We start from the raw sequence: 16,265 nt of genomic DNA on the forward strand, positions 1-16,265 counted from the left end.
TACATGTGTGGTGTGTGCATGTGATATGTATACATGTGTGGTGTGTGTGCATGTGTGTGCACATATGCATGTGTGACGTGTGGTATGTTTTGGCATGTGTGACTATGTATGTGTGTGAGTGAATTGCACTCATGTATGTATGTGGGGTGTGTGTGCATCTGTGTGTGAGTGTGTGTACATGCGTGTGCATCGTACGTGTGTGGTGTGTGTGTGCATGTGATGTGTATACATGTGTGGTGTGTGTGCATGTGATATGTATACGTGTGTGGTGTGTGTGTGCATGTGATATGTATACATGTGTGGTGTGTGTGTGCATGTGATATGTGTACATGTGTGGTGTGCGTGTGCATGTGATGTGTATACATGTGTGGTGTGTATGTGCATGTGATGTGTATACATGTGTGGTGTGTATGTGCATGTGATATGTATACATGTGTGGTGTGTGTGCATGTGATATGTATACATGTGTGATGTGTGTGCACATATGCGTGTGTGACGTGTGGTATGTTTTGGCATGTGTGACTATGTATGTGTGTGAGTGCATGTGCACTCATGTATGTATGTGGGGTGTGTGTGCATCTGTGTGTGAGTGTGTGTACATGCATGTGCATCGTACGTGTGTGAGTGTGCGGTGTAGAGAGAGAAGGAGAGACACGCTGGTCTGACCAGGCTTTCTGTCCTTACAGATGATGGCAGAGTTTTCTAAGTATCTAGTTTTCAGATAGTGTGTGATGACATTGCAGAAGCAAGCAATGGTGACAGACGTGCCTTTCTAGGCCTGAAGGATGTTCCTTCATGACGAACTTTTCCATACTGGTGTGAATGCTCTTTTCCTTTGGACAATTGGAGAGTTTTTCCCCTGAAGTCTGGTACTACATAGAAGATTTCAACAATGAGATATTCTACTGAAAAGAGGCAGAAAAGCAACTAGGAAACAGCTTTCTAGAACATGCAACTATTGTCTTTTTGCTCTATTGCGAATTCCAAAATTGTGCCTTAAAAGCCCTTTTCCTTTTGCAAATGATCCTCAGTACTTTGAATTTCGTTAACATAATTGTGCTTGTAATGCTAATAGGTCTGGAATAAATCCTTATGTTGAGAGTTTCTCCTAATTTCCCTAGCTGTTCCATGTTATAATGTAACTTCATCTAAAGCAGCACCAGAAAACTCATTCTATAATTGGTGAATTATGCCTGATTTTGTATAAATAAAACTTGTATGTCTGTATTGAGGTCTAAAGGCTATGTGTCAAAAGACGGCATTGAGCTAATGAGAATACTCAACTTCAACAGCTGGTTTCCTCTTAGATATTATCAATATATCATAGGTGTAATTCCCTATAATGTTCAGATGTGTTAGAAATAAAATGAAATCTCTTTAATTTTTGCACTCACCACTTATAAAGTCCTACTGATGCGGGCTCGGAGAGTTGAGGAGTCCCAAGAAAGATTTCTTGGACTCTCAAGGTCTGGCAGTATGCTCTTTTATTCAGAGAATAGCACGGAGTAGCATGGGGACAGGACCTATGGGCAGTGAAGAGCTGCAATGTGTTGAGGGTTAGAGCTAAATTTATAAGGTATGCAAGTTATTTCTTTACAAGACAAAGGAAAGATGGTGTAAAAAGTCATTAAATGGTATCAGTGCAGGTGGGGTCTGGTTATTGCATGGTCATGTAACTTTAGATATGTGTTGGGTCATATAGATGGGCCATATAGGGTGCCCTGGGCTTTTCTCCCTGGGGCAGCCCTCATTCACACCATAAAATCCATCGGGTCATATAGATTGGCATGTAGGCCAGGACACCTTGGGCTTCTCTACCTGGGGCAGCCTTGGTCTACATCACTATCACATGAATTAGCTTGACTTTCCCCTGATCTTGATGAGCAGACAGCACTCCTCTCAACCTCACAGGGTAGACACCAGAGAGATGTTGGAGCAATTGGGAAGTTACACAAGGCCTGTTGGGGATGACAGACAGAGTGGGGGTGGAGGCTGGTTTTCAGGGACAGCCCTGTCCCTTCCTTAGAGAGTGTGTCCTCCACTCTCACTCTGGGAGGGCTTAGTCTACCTCCAGCTTCCTCCTTTTGCTGGGCCCTGGAGGATCCAGCGCCAGCGATCATCTCGAGATGCTCAAAGGCCTTTGCTTTGGTGTATCTTCTGACTTCTGTTTTCTGGCTCACAATCTCTCTACAGCTACTCATCTGACTCTCATCCAGAGACATTATACAATCGCAAATATAAAAATGATGAAAACAAGGGATGCTGAAATGTGAAATTAAGGACATTTTAACCTGCTAATTACAGTCAGGGTTTAACCAGAGTATCCTGTTGCCAACTGCATAGTATCTTTATTATATTGAGTAAATAAATGAATTTATAACATGATTGTATTGGTAGTAATTGCTCGATGACTAATTGTTCCTTGAACAATTAATTGACCAAATCAGAACATAGCACATATTTCCTAGTCAGAAGCACTTAGAGTGCTAGTATAATTAACTCTTAAATTAAAAGAGAATTAGGTCCATGTTCACTTGACATTCTTTATAGGCACTTTTTATTATCATCTGTTTTACCTTTTCTTTAAATTCAATTCACCTCATATACTTTCTTTCCAAGGTAAACATTGTCAAATTTGTGATTGACGTGTGCTGTGTTACTTCTAAAGCATGCAGCCGGTGTTCGTTAAATGCAAGTTGTTATAATTCTATTGCTATTAATTATTGTTTCCCTTAATCAGGATGGTAACTGGCAACTTGGAAAAGACATTTTTTAAAACATATCAGAAAAGGTCATCTGAAGCAGCTGTATGTAATCAAATTCATCTAAATTCCAGACTGACTCGCTTTTTTATGGAGGAGCTTGATTCTGTCGTCTGTTTCAGCCTATGAGCTACAGAACTGCCCAGATCCACCTCCTTTCCAGAATGGATATATGATCAACGCGGATTACAGCGTGGGACAATCGATATCGTTTGAGTGTTATCCTGGGTACATTTTAATTGGCCACCCAGTCCTCACCTGTCAGCATGGAATCAACAGAAACTGGAACTATCCTTTTCCAAGATGTGATGGTAGGTTAATCCTTCCTCTTGGGAACAATTTAATTTTTCATGTATATTATAGTGCATTATATATTAAATGAACGTATTCAAAAATTCATTAATTTGTTCAACAAATTTTTATTGGGAATCTATGATGTTAAACTCACTCTACGTAGCATTTCAGGAATGCATCATATGCCAGTAAGTTAAAAGAGATGAATAAATAGGCCTTGTCCACAAGGAAATTGTAAGGATAACAAAATAATACACACAAATATTTATAATGCAAAACCAGGCACGAAGGGCCTGTTTTGATGAATTGAGGTTACAAAGGATGGCGTTTGCTTGGAAAGCAATGGGGAAATCTTTGTGATGACAGCACTATTTAGCTTTACAGTGGTTCCATCAAATGGTGAGGTTAGAGAGGGAGAAAGAGTACTTATTAGTTTTGCCCTAGATGTATTTTATTGTTTGACTTTTACAATAATCATGTATTGCTTTTGTATGTCGGAAAACAGATTTCGTTTTTGTAGTGGGCCTTGAAGGAAACAGAGTATTTTGCTACTCGGAGATGGAGAACACCCCGGGTGGAAGAGCTAGTGTAAGAAAAGACATAGTGTGGAAACAGTCTTAGGAGAAAGTGAAGCAGCGCCGTCGAATGCTGATGGGGATCAGGGTTTCTCGGGAGACATTGGACTCGGCTGATGGGGAAGGGTAATGCAGAAGATCTGGATTCACTGGCTGTCTCTGGCTTGAGCAGGAATCACTTCTCTAAAGATTCTGTATGGCTACCTAACTTTTATGATGATGCTGAAATTTTTGCAATATCAAGTACAAAGGAATGGGTCAAGTACTTTGTTTACGAAGAATGCATATGACACGGAAAAGTTACTGTAAACCTAATATTCCAGCATTATAAATACAGTAGCTTTGAATGAAAAATAAAGAAATTGTCAACTCTGTGGCTCTTTGAAATGCTAAATACTTATATCCTGGGGGAAAAGGGAAAGACATCTAGCTGTGTTGGAATTTCTACTGAAGAATTAAAAAAAAGCACATCAGTGGACTTTTTAAATCATATTTTTTACCTGTATTTTTCCATTCTATATCATTATAAATACCACTATAAAAAAACCTTTAGCTATATTTTTGAAAAGTCTTTACCTTAGTCTAGCATTAATTCAATAACATATAAAACAGCATTTAAAAAATATTTTATAAAACTAAGTATAGCAGTAACATATCTGGTATTTTTCCGTTAAAACACTTTTAAAAAACTGTTTCATACTACTCTCCATTTAAAAAGTCATATGTTTATATGTATAAATTACTTTGAATTGTCAAGATTAAACCCTTTTCTTTGTTTTTGAGGAAGGCTGGCCCTGAGCTAACATCTGTGCCCATTTTCCTCTACTTTATATGTGGGATGCCTACCACAGCATGGCGTGATGAGTGGTGCATAGGTCTGCGCCCAGGATTTGAACCCACGAATCTTGTGCCCCCAAAGCAGAGTGTGAGAACTTAACTGCTATGTCACCAGGCCAGCCCCTAAATCCTTTCCTTATTTGCAATTTTTGCCTGAATCCTTTGAATTCTTATGTAAATGGAGGCTTCTTGATGTAAAAAAATATAATTAAATATTTAATTAGATTTTGTTGTTTTTTTCAAGCCCGGTTTTCCAACATGGAAATAACTGCTGGCTTAGAATTATTTTGTCAGTGTGAAAATCACAAACTATATTGTTTCTGATATAGCTTAAAGGTGATGCCATCTTTTGTCATTACATCATGACATAACACCGCCTGCAGAAGGTCCTCCAGACAGCCAAGCTGGCCAAGACTCCTGACACCAGCTGAAAGTTCACGGGTTGCCCCCCGAACGCCCCTGAGGTTGGGTAATTGACTAGAAGGACTCCCAGAACTCACGAGCCGTTATGCTCACAGCTGTGGTTCATGACTAGGAAAGGACACATTCAGATCATCTGTGGGAAAAGAGGCGTAGCGTGAAATGTAGGGGGATGCTGCACCCTCTCAGAGCTGATGTGTGGCAATGTGCACAGAATGTCACCAACCTGGGAACTTCACCTGGGCCTTAGTGTCCAGAAATTTTACTGGGACTCTGTTATGTAGGCATGACTGATTATTAACTGTCCATTGGTTGATATCAGCTTCCAGACCCACTGATATCCTGTCACCCAAAAGCCCCACCCTAAATGACATGGCTGGTCTTCCAGGCCAGCCTGACCCTGAGACCCTTGGGTGTAGCCAGCCTTCACTTGAAAGGAAGACATTTTTATCAGTCATGCCAGAAATTATCTCCCAGAATCCAGGACAGGTGCCAGCCCTCCCTTCGGGCAAGGCCAAATTCTTTACTAGGCAAATATTTTTACCATTATATTTCTCTGCGTGCAGATAATGTCATAAACAGAGTAAAAAACCAAAACATAAGATTCGTGTAAAATTATATCATAAAGTAAATTTTCTAAACACCATGTAATATGTATTCAATATCTTCCATATTGGACTAAATTAAAAAAAAAAAAGCAGAGGGTATCACTTCAAAACAAGTTATTTTATCTGTGAAAGGGTGTATTTCAAAAGAAATATGTAGTAAAAAGAGTCCTTGTTTCCTGAGAATGAAGGGGCTGCTCAGGTGTCTACTAGTGTCCGCTTAGACTAGAGTTAATGCCCTCACAAACTCTGCTGATTACCCAGGAGCCTCACCTGAAATGTATTTATTAATCCAGAGTGGTTTATCATTTCAGACTGATGTTGGTATACAGGGCAAATGATTGAAAAAATCTTCAAAGGTCCAGCCCCATAGACTTCAGAAGAATCTCAGAAAAAACATAGATACTTTGAACAACTTCTGGCATCTCTGTTAAAGATTGAACAATTTGGACAATTAAGATTCAAGAATTCTAAATCTTAAGGCATTGATCTTCACAAGTATATGTTAAACCAGTTTGTATGTATATGCTGAAAGTATGTTAAGTTGCATAAGAATCTATTCTATAAAATTAGTATGTTTTAAACTTATCTGAAAAAATCAGGACTAAAAGTATGATATCTATTAAAATAAAAGGAAGAGTATGTCTGAAAGTGACTTAAGAAATTCAAGACAGTATCATTTTTACCAGCAACTTATAATTATACAGAAGTCTCAGTTAAATAAAAAAGGGTTATAATTGTGAAAATATGGTTAAGAAGACTGTGGTTTATTAATTTACTAAATGTAATTTGATAATTAAATATGCCTTTACACTTACAAATATAGTTCAAAAATTTAAAATATTTTGTTGACCTAATTAAGCCTTTATCACTGAAATATTTATGTAGATATACTTTTAAGGTCTTTTTTTAAGTTTAAGCACTGTCATAATGCACCTCACTTTAAAATGTATTAATATGTGTGATGAGGAACTATGTGGACAGAGGTCATTATTAGGGTAACTTAGTATGTTGCGATAGTGTGTTAGCAGCATCTTTTAGATTGCCAGATTTTGTAAGCAGAAAGCTTTTTGATTGCATAACTGACATGAGAAACCCACCCAGCCGAAAAATATATTATACACATATCTTTTAAGTTAAAGTTTACCGCTTCGATTGATAAATACAGAAAATAAACTTTCCCAATAGTATAGAATAAAAAGGACACTATAAAGAATACAACTGTCTCTTTTTCTTACCTGTCTTCATAAATATTATTTTTTAAAATTTTCACTATCAAACACCAATTCCTAAGACAGAGCGCACTGTGTCTCTCAACCTCAAAACCATCGTAAGGAAACCAGAGTCAGTGAATGAAAAAATAGGTCAGAAATACCTATGGTGCTCCACACATTCGCTGAGATTAAGCATTCAGTGCCTGGATACAGAAATAGTCAAGAGTTTAAAATTCATACATATTCATGCCAAATGTATGTATTGGTTGTTTACTACTGTAAATTTTTTCTTCATACTCTTAAAATTTAGGCAGAAATCTTAACATAATCCTGGAGAAAACCATCTCTAAGTTTGTAACTCTCTTAGCATACATGTAGAGTTTTTAAAATTTATTTTTTTATTTAATATCACTTAATATGCTCTGTCCTTCTATCCATCTCAATCCGGGGAAAATCACATCATACGTGTGTAAGTGAGAGGAAAAGGTAATACAATAAAGGGATGTCTCAGGACCCCTTGAGCTTTCCAAATCTAGCCCCAGATAAAATGACGTGATGGTGTGGGTCACCACCTCTCTGTGCTGATGTCTGCCATGGCTGCCAGCTCGTCTTCCAATATTATCTGGCTCTGGCTTCGTATGACTGTGAGTTGGTCAGATACACCCATCACTTCTTTGTATGAGCCACCTAATAGATTCACCTTCCCAGAAAACAGTGAAGTAAACCTGTGAAGGGAATTCACAGTGGCTCTTCAGGTGGCAGTACAGAGTGTAGCTGGGCAGGGAATTAAGAACCAAGTGAAGACTGTTTAGGTGTGAACGGACACCGACTACATTTGACGATGGGTGAAATATTCCTGTAAGGCGTCACCTCCATCATATTCAGTACAGCTAATGCTGGCTCTGTAATTTGATGAAAATAGACAACTTAATCATTTTTATGTACTTATTTTTCTCTGGAGAAACACATATAGAAATAACTTGAGAATTTTCTCTCTTTGACTATGCTTTGCATACCAATCCTTTCTCCCAACCTAAACTTTCTTCTTAGCATGTGTGTATATAAAGAGATCCATACAACAGCCACACTTCTGACACTTCTGGCCACCAATGTATGCTTTTTTCCTACAACAAGCAATTCTGAGGCACTAGCTGGGTGTCCTACAATTGAACTCAATTCTGACACTATCCCCCAGTGATAGCTTCAGATCCCACAGGTTCAGGGCTTGGTCCCATAAGACTGCCCCCACTCACCCCATTTCAGATGCCAATCACAGGTCCAAGTTGTCACCTGTGCTTCTGACGGGCTATAAATGGGAGATTAACATCAGCTCAGGTGTGGTTAAAAGGGGCTCATTATGAATAGCAAAAGACACCTTTATCTCTTTTATCACTTAGGAAACTCACAGGCTCTGAGGAGCTCTGAGCCAGGAACAGAGTAGAAGATCAAATATGTATTTCTTATTATAAATCGCAGTATCACAATGTATATTCAGGAATATGTAGATGAGTGTGCATTGCTTGCTCTTTGGCTCCCTGGAGTCACATCTATCAATGTGAAGTGCAGTGCAGTGTGCTGATGCTCTCTCTCCTGCCAGCTGCTTGCCTTCCTTGTCAGGCTGTGCCCAGTCTCCTGGGCAAACAGGTGAGGAGCTGGGAGGGTCCTGTGGTTGGCTGTGGTGCACCGAGCCCTCCTGGAACCGGATGCTCCCTGCTGCAGGCTTCGAGATTGACCTCCACCTCAGGGTCCACATTGACCCCCACCTTCAGGCAGAGGATGGGGATGATGGACAGGCTTCATGCTGAGCCAGCTCACACATGCCCTGTCTCTGTACAGTTCAAGTGAGACACCTCCCAGACGTGGAAATCAGAGTTTGCCTTTGGTGTCACTACAGTGACAGTAAAGCCTTCTTTGGGATGAGAGATTGGACAGGCTAGGGGGAATGAGAAAGGAAACTTTGACTCACATTTTTAGGATTCTCTTTTTTTCCCCTCTAGACTACATAGCAGGATTTTTCCTTGAGAAAATTTTACATGTGTGTTGATAGAACATGATCTCATGTGAGAAGTAGTGTTGTTTTCCTTCATAGCACTTACACAAGTTGAAGTTTATACCTGTGTAGTGTTTGTTTACCATCTTTCTTCATCACTGTCCAGTAAGCTCCACAGTGGCAGTGATGGGGTCCCTGTGGTTCTCTGCTGTGTCCCCAAATCTAACCACACTTCCAGGTACCTAACAGGCTCTCAGTAAACACTCACTGAATAAGTGAAGGAAAGAATTTAGTACTTGAATATCCTGGATACAGCATGGGAAGAATAGCTGACTTGGGGCCGGCCCAGTGGATCAGTGGTTAAGTGCGCACGTTCTGCTTCTTGGCGGCCCTGGGTTCGTCGGTTTGGGTGACGGAAGTGGATATGGCCCTGCTTGGCAAAAGCCATGCTGTGGAAGGCATTCCACATATAAAGTAGAGGAAGATGGGCATGCATGTTAGCTCAGGGCCAGTCTTCCTCAGCAAAAAAAAAAAAAAAAAAAAAAAGAGGAGGATTGACAGTAGTTAGCTCAAGGCTAATCTTCCTAAAGAAAAAAAAATAATAATAGCTGACTTGGTCAATGTCCTAGAGCTATTAAGTGACACAAAGAGTAGCAGAAGCCAGTTACGTGTCCTACTGAGGAAAATCGCTGTGTCATTTCTTTGCCCCTTTAGGGGCTGGCCCTGTGGCCAAGTGGTTAAGTTCATGTGCTCTACTTCGGCAGCCTGGGGTCTCACCGCTTGAGATCCTGGGCGCAGACATGGCACTGCTCATCAGGCCATGCTGAGGCGGCATCCCACATAGCACAACCAGAGGCACTCACAACTAGAATACACAACTATGTCCTGTGGGCTTTAGGGAGAAAAAGAAGAAGAAAAGAAAGAAGACTGGCAACAGTTGTTAGTTCTGGTGCCAATCTTTAAAAGAAAAAAAAAAAAAAGAGGTGGGCACCATGCTTCTCTTTGTTTTGTTTTGATTTTCCCCAATGGGAAGGATGCGACGGTATATTACGTGGTTATAAATTAAAAGATTCAACTTGAAAAGTCAGAATGCACAAGGGAAATCTTAGAGTTATAAATCAACACCAAATGAATCACCTCAAATCACACATAAGCTATGTCAGCCCAATGGCTTCCATACACTTCTTATTAAAGTGTTTTCTGTTTACTGTCTCACTCATTTTCAGTTCATCAGTTGTTTGCTGTCTATTGTGCATCATGGTCTGAGCTAGGCAATGAGCGTTAATGACAGGAGCTTGTGGGTGGGCTTGAGGAGGCACACAGTCCCTGATGTGGACAGGCCATGGCCTCCAGAGCCCCAGTCACCAGGAGGAACTGTCAGAAGTCCGTGACGTTTGAGTTGAGTTTGGAAGGGAGGAATAAATACACCTGGTGGCAAGGTAGGAGAAAAGCATTTGAGCTTTTTGTGCAGGGTGAACAAGTGCATGGAGTTTGCTGGCGAGAAAAAGTACGACATGTCCTGGGGACACCGAGTAGCTTGTGACTGCAGCTTTGTTCATGGCCCCATTTGACAGACTCTAAGTATGTGCACATTTTGCTTTGCCAGATTACAAACCAAGGTCTGTCTGACTTCAAGCCCTACTTATTGATAATTATTCTGTAAAACTTCTAAAGTGTTCTCCATGGCCCCTTTTTCTAATGAATTTACCCAAAACACATGCAGTCTATCTTACACCGGTAACTTTTCTTCCTGCTTTGACATCAGGATGCATCTGCACCATTAATTCAGCAATGTATCAAATACTGTCTCGTGGTATTTCATCAGTCACTATTTTGAATTGTTATTGAATTTTTATCGTCTTTTAAATCTATTTTAGCTTATTCACTCCACCTAAATTCTACACCTTTGTGTCAAGTCTTTAAAAGCCCAAGAAGATTCATGCTAGTTACAGCCATGTCACATCTATTAGCTTTGGGTTTGATTAAAAAGTCTACTTGTGTATGACTTTGACATATTATACCACTGTCTGAATTAAAGAACCCATCTCAGGTTGTTCTGCTAATATATGGTCACTTCATTTTTCCATAAATAAAACAAAATAATTGCCGTGGCAACAGTGAATATCAATTTATTAAGTAAAATAGAAATAGACTAGGTATTGTGATTCTTCACATGGTTGAAAGCTGGTGAGATATGGAAATACTTCAAAAAAACACCACTTGCCTGATTTTATCTAATTTCTTGAGGACTAGATCTGCGAAGAATTGATAATGGCTTTGTTTCAAGGCAAATAAGCTTAGATGCTACTCTTTCAGAAAGTTTAAATAGGCTTTAGAAATTTCAAAACAAAAAAAAATGTCAGTTATATGTATAAATTCCACATAATCCTTTGCATCGAATTGCCCAATGCATTATCAATTCATCCCTGGAGATAAGCGACTAAGGATTTTTCTTTTTTTTAATAATATGGGAATGGCTTTCTCCTGAAGGGATTTTGAATGTTTGGAGAATATTTAAGCGAAACTTAGATAACTTCGCTTAGAAATATAATTTTTCCAAGGTTTTGAGACTTTAGGGGAATTATTTTGACAAAGTGGTTATTGAGAAATATTTCACAATTATTTCTCATAAGGGAAAATTTTGGCTAAGGGACTTTAGAGACTTCGAAATCTTTAACTGTATCCTTTCTAAAGCTAACTGTATTGAGCTTAATTATTCCTGGCTTCCTTTTCAGCTCCTTGTGGATATAACGTAACGTCTCAGAACGGTACCATTTATTCCCCGGGATTTCCAGATGAGTACCCGATTTTGAAGGACTGCGTTTGGCTGATCACTGTGCCTCCTGGTCACGGAATCTACATCAACTTCACGTTGCTGCAGACGGAAGCTGTCAATGACTACATTGCTGTTTGGTATGAGGACTTTTCCGTACAAGCCAATCTGTCATTATGATAAGCCATTCTTGTAACCACTTACAGGTCACTTACACACCAGAGTATGCATTTAGAAATGAAGTAGGTAGGTAGGTATTGGAAAGGAAATTTACCAACTACGTCATCCAGAGATGTAGAGAATAATCGTCATGGGACATGTTTGAGTCTTGCTACATGGTAGATATATCGAGGATTGCTCTGAATATAGGAGACTATCCCAAGATTAGTTTATTTTGCATTTTTAAGTGTGATGTTTTTCTTAAAAGCTGGTAGGATCCTTTGCTGTTATAAGAATTTGAGGCTTCTAGAAATATTGAAGAAATGATTACACATAGCCTTCCCTCCATCCTTTGTGAACAGTGCATAACTGGCCTTCCATGCAATTGTAGGAAATACTGAGCCCACTACAGGGGCTCCGGCTCCCTTCCTAAGGTGTTATGTGACCTTAGATAAGCTACTTACTCCGTCCTTGACCAAATTTTCATATCTATGGGAATGATTATCCCTACCTGCCTTTGGAGTTGTGAGTTTATGGAGGAAACAGGGAATGACAAGTTCCCTGTGACACTTTGATAGGAGAAGTAGAATATAGGTACCATTGATGCACAAGGAGGGAGCACAGCCCAGATTTGAAGAGCCAGGATGTGCTGTAGGCATAGACTGCCTTGAAAATTAAAGGAGTAATTGCAGTTAACACTGCAGAATGCATGTGTGTGCATCTGTTTGTGTCTGTGTGTGCGTGTGTGTGTGCATGTATGTTGGTGAAGTTGTTGTCAAGGTACAGGTTGACCTGGTTATAGGAAGTCTGTAAGGCAGGAGGACAGGGAGAGTCAAGGGACTGGAGGTTATCAGGTGTGGCGAATGTCCCATGAGAGCCCAGAGGGCCTGAGAAGAGCTGACCTGGGGAGGCAATCCCGGCAGATCATACAGGACCTTATAAATCATGGGAAGGATTTCAGCCTTCATTTTAAGAAGATGAGGATTCACCTAAGGGTTTTAAGAAGGGGAATTATAAGACCAGATCCTGGCTGCAGAATACCCAGTCTCATTTTGTGGGAAATATGTTAGTGGAGGGCAAGAAGGGAGGCTGGCTTTTGAGGCTGTAGAAATAACTCTTGGAGGGGATGATAAAGACCCGAACCAGGGGCTGTGGGGATGGGGAGAAACAGAGAACCTGAAGTCTCAAGTTGACCCTAGGAAGCTGCCGTTTCAAAAGCAAAGCACAACAAACAAACAACAACAAAAATCACCAACCCTATCCTGTCAGCAATTTCACCCAGATTTAGAGGATTTAGAGGGTAGAAGCAAAAAATCTTCATCATTAACAGAAGCAGAGTGAACTGCTGTCAAAACACTAATGAGAGACAGAGACCAAAAAGTCCATTCAATTTTGTGAATACTGAACATCTTGATATTTCTAAACACAGTATGCAGAATAGGCCAATACTTCATTCAGTTTTTTAAACTATTTTAATTCATTAGCAAAATTGTCATAAATCTCAGCCTAAATTAAATAGACACTCTTGAATTTAGACTTTAAATTGTGGACTTTTGAAAGCAAGCTGCTCAATGGTATTGCAGTCACTAGAATCGACAGGTCTCTGAGTTCCTCTGCAAAGGTCGGCGATGCGAGGCGGCTCTGTGCTCCTAGGTTTGTGCGACAGCCCTGCCACCTGGAGCCCGCAGTCAGAGCATCCTGCTTTCTCCAACCTACATGCCGGCTGTCAGGAGAAAAGGGATTGTTAATTTAAGCTATAACTAGGGAATTTCTACTCAAACTGCTCTTTCTGTCTCCTAGGGATGGTCCTGATCAGAATTCTCCGCAGCTAGGAGTTTTCAGTGGAAACACAGCCCTGGAAACAGCATACAGTTCTAACAATCAAGTCCTGCTCAAGTTTCACAGTGACTTTTCCAACGGAGGTTTCTTCGTCCTCAATTTCCATGGTCAGTGTGTTTTCCCTCTGTTAATTAAGGCAAAACATTCCCTTTGATTTCCTCGTAGTGTTGACATACGCCTCCTTTCCAGCTAAGGCTCCTTGATTCTGCCAACCGAGCCTGATAGGATTTTCTTGCATTTGATGCCTGCATTGCCTGTGATCCTTTTTGCTTAATGATATCCTTAGTATTTCACATTTTATGACGTTGTGTTTTGCCGTGAGCTTGGATTCATTCCAAGATGATGAGCTGGTAAATGAGACTCTGATATGGACCCAGGGAAATACATTTGTGTAGTAGCTTTCGCAGATTTCCTCATGTCTGTCTTCAGATGAATCTCGATAGCAAATGTCCTGTAATTATAGATGGGGCAAAAGCAAACCTCCAAGCATTTTGAGAATGAACACTAAATACTTTGGAAAAAAGTATATTGTCCCTTGTCACTCATGAGGACTACCAGCTGTAGAAGTCCTTGGAACAAGAGACAGACAGATCTTATCAAATCTAAATGTGGACATGGAACCAGGCCATGGAAGAACCATTTCTCTTGCAGAATTCCAAAAATATGTAAAGTGTTTTGTCATTTTTTCAATTGTGTACTTTTTCCCTCCGACTTTAATTCCTTGACATTAAATAATCCTGTGAGCCTTTGAAGCTTGAGAATTTTATAAAACGACTTACAAATATTAGACATTTCAGTGTACCTAAGCATTATAACAACAAAAGAAGAATGCGTTTTGTAATGTTTTTGTTTATTCAGCAAATGTAATTGCAGTTATTGCTTTTTTTTCACAAACCATTCAGCATTTCAGCTCAAGAAATGTCAGCCTCCCCCAGCGGTTCCACAGGCAGAAATGCTGACTGAGGACGAGGATTTTGAAATAGGTAATGTTTTCTTCATTACCATTCTATAGCTCAACCTGACTTTTACTCTCACCCCACCTACAATAGTTCCTCAGACAAGTCAGTGAGAGTTTGTTGGGAATATTCCCAGGCTTGCCTAGGGGGTTCTCATGGAGGTAAGGTGTCGAATGCATATGTTTTTCTTTCTTCATCTCCGTGACTTTTGTTTCTTGCCATTTGAATTTTGCTTTGGTCATTTTGATCACATTTCCCTCTCCAGAGCCTTTACTAGTGCATATTTTTCTTTGGATAAAGTTTTCAGAGACACACTTAAACAGATATTTGTGTTTAGTTAGAGAAGTATGTTCATGCGCTAGAAGAAGAATTTAGTCATTTGTGGCTAAAACAATGCTCCGTAGAACTTTGAGCTTTCATTGAAACTAGAACACAATTGGTGAATATATGTAATGATAATATTTAGGAATTCTACTTTGCCGTTTTATATTAGTGGTCTATTTCATTAAATAATCATGTCACATGGCATATGTTCGCAGTATAATTATCGTGACCCAGGATTTCTTAGTCTCAAGTCTAAATCCTCCGTCCTGTTGGCACACAGTGTTTCAGATCACTGGTCAAACCACGTGCCCAAATTTCTGCTCTACTCATAATGGCTTACTTTGTAGGAGCACTGTGCTAATTAGGCTGAGGTCATGCTTTAGCCCTCTCTGGATGCATTAAAGCCATTCTATTCTAAAGCCTTAAAGCCCAAGCATCTACTTCACTGTTTTTTGGGGTTTTTTTTTTGAAGTAATCGTTGGGGAACGGGAATGAAGAGAACACTTCAGTCAAGGAAGAAAAACATATTAGTACAGAAATTAATAATTTCTGTGCTAATCCTGGCTAAGTTTAAGATGGCATTTTTATGACTTAAGAACTGCAAATGGGAGCATTTTATTAAACGACTAACAACGACTACTGACCTTGGTTTGGAAACCGTTTGAGCATTGACTTAGTTTGTAAAGTCCTCATACGTATTTAGTGCATTCACACACTCTGAACGTCTTAGCGACATGGTTTCCAAGTAAGTTATTGTTGACTCTTTCAGGAGATTTTGTGCAGTACCGGTGCCACCCCGGGTACACGTTGTCCGGGACTGACACGCTGACCTGCAAGCTCAGTTCCCAGTTGCAGTTCGAGGGTTCTCTCCCAACATGTGAAGGTATGCACCGCTTGATACTACAAATATACTTGTACAACGTGAAAAATGGTATTCCTTGTATCAGTCTGAATTCCTTTGTCTGTATGGGTCTGAATTTAATCTTTATCTGTGTTAGATCCCATTGCAATTAAAATTACCTGCTCACAGAAATATCTAATTACTTTTCTCTTTTAGCTAGCTCTAGAAAAGAAATCAAAGCTGTCATGGCAGAAAACTTTTCCCTCTTCCCTTCTAGGTCCTTTGGCTGGCCTGATAACTAAATTGACATAAGACAGATGAACAGGAGAAAAACAAATTTAATTTTGTATGTATGGGAGCCCATAAAAGATATGAGACTCAAAGAAATAACCAAACCAGGTGGCTTTTATACCTTTTAGACAAAGAAACAATAAATTTGTGAAGAATTGACAAGATGAAAGGGTTTGGGCTTGGGGTAGTAAATTAGGGAAGAAATAACAAACTTTGTTTATACAGCCTTCTCAGGCTTGAATTCCTTTCTCTGCTGATAAGAATGTCCCTACCTCCTGGTACAGGGTGGGTACCTTTTTCAGGGGGACAAAGGAGGGTCTGAATGTCCTTACTGCACCAGCTGTTTCTCAGGTAACTTTAATTCAAGATAACTAATATGACAAAG

The 16,265-nt window shown here is 39.8% G+C and overlaps 1 protein-coding gene across 1 annotated transcript in view; it reads left to right on the forward strand.

Annotated features, from left to right (window-relative positions):
* CSMD1 (CUB and Sushi multiple domains 1) overlaps positions 1–16,265 on the forward strand; it is a 1,825,670-nt gene that overhangs the window by 1,670,750 nt on the left and 138,655 nt on the right. Inside the window, exons 43-47 of the mRNA XM_046648453.1 lie at positions 2,885–3,073; positions 11,433–11,610; positions 13,430–13,575; positions 14,371–14,451; positions 15,518–15,631. Coding sequence (XP_046504409.1) covers positions 2,885–3,073; positions 11,433–11,610; positions 13,430–13,575; positions 14,371–14,451; positions 15,518–15,631 — 708 coding nt within the window. The remainder of the gene's footprint in view (positions 1–2,884; positions 3,074–11,432; positions 11,611–13,429; positions 13,576–14,370; positions 14,452–15,517; positions 15,632–16,265) is intronic.

The sequence above is a fragment of the Equus quagga genome, chromosome 22, assembly GCF_021613505.1.
Source record: "Equus quagga isolate Etosha38 chromosome 22, UCLA_HA_Equagga_1.0, whole genome shotgun sequence".
Taxonomy (NCBI): Eukaryota; Metazoa; Chordata; class Mammalia; order Perissodactyla; family Equidae; genus Equus; species Equus quagga.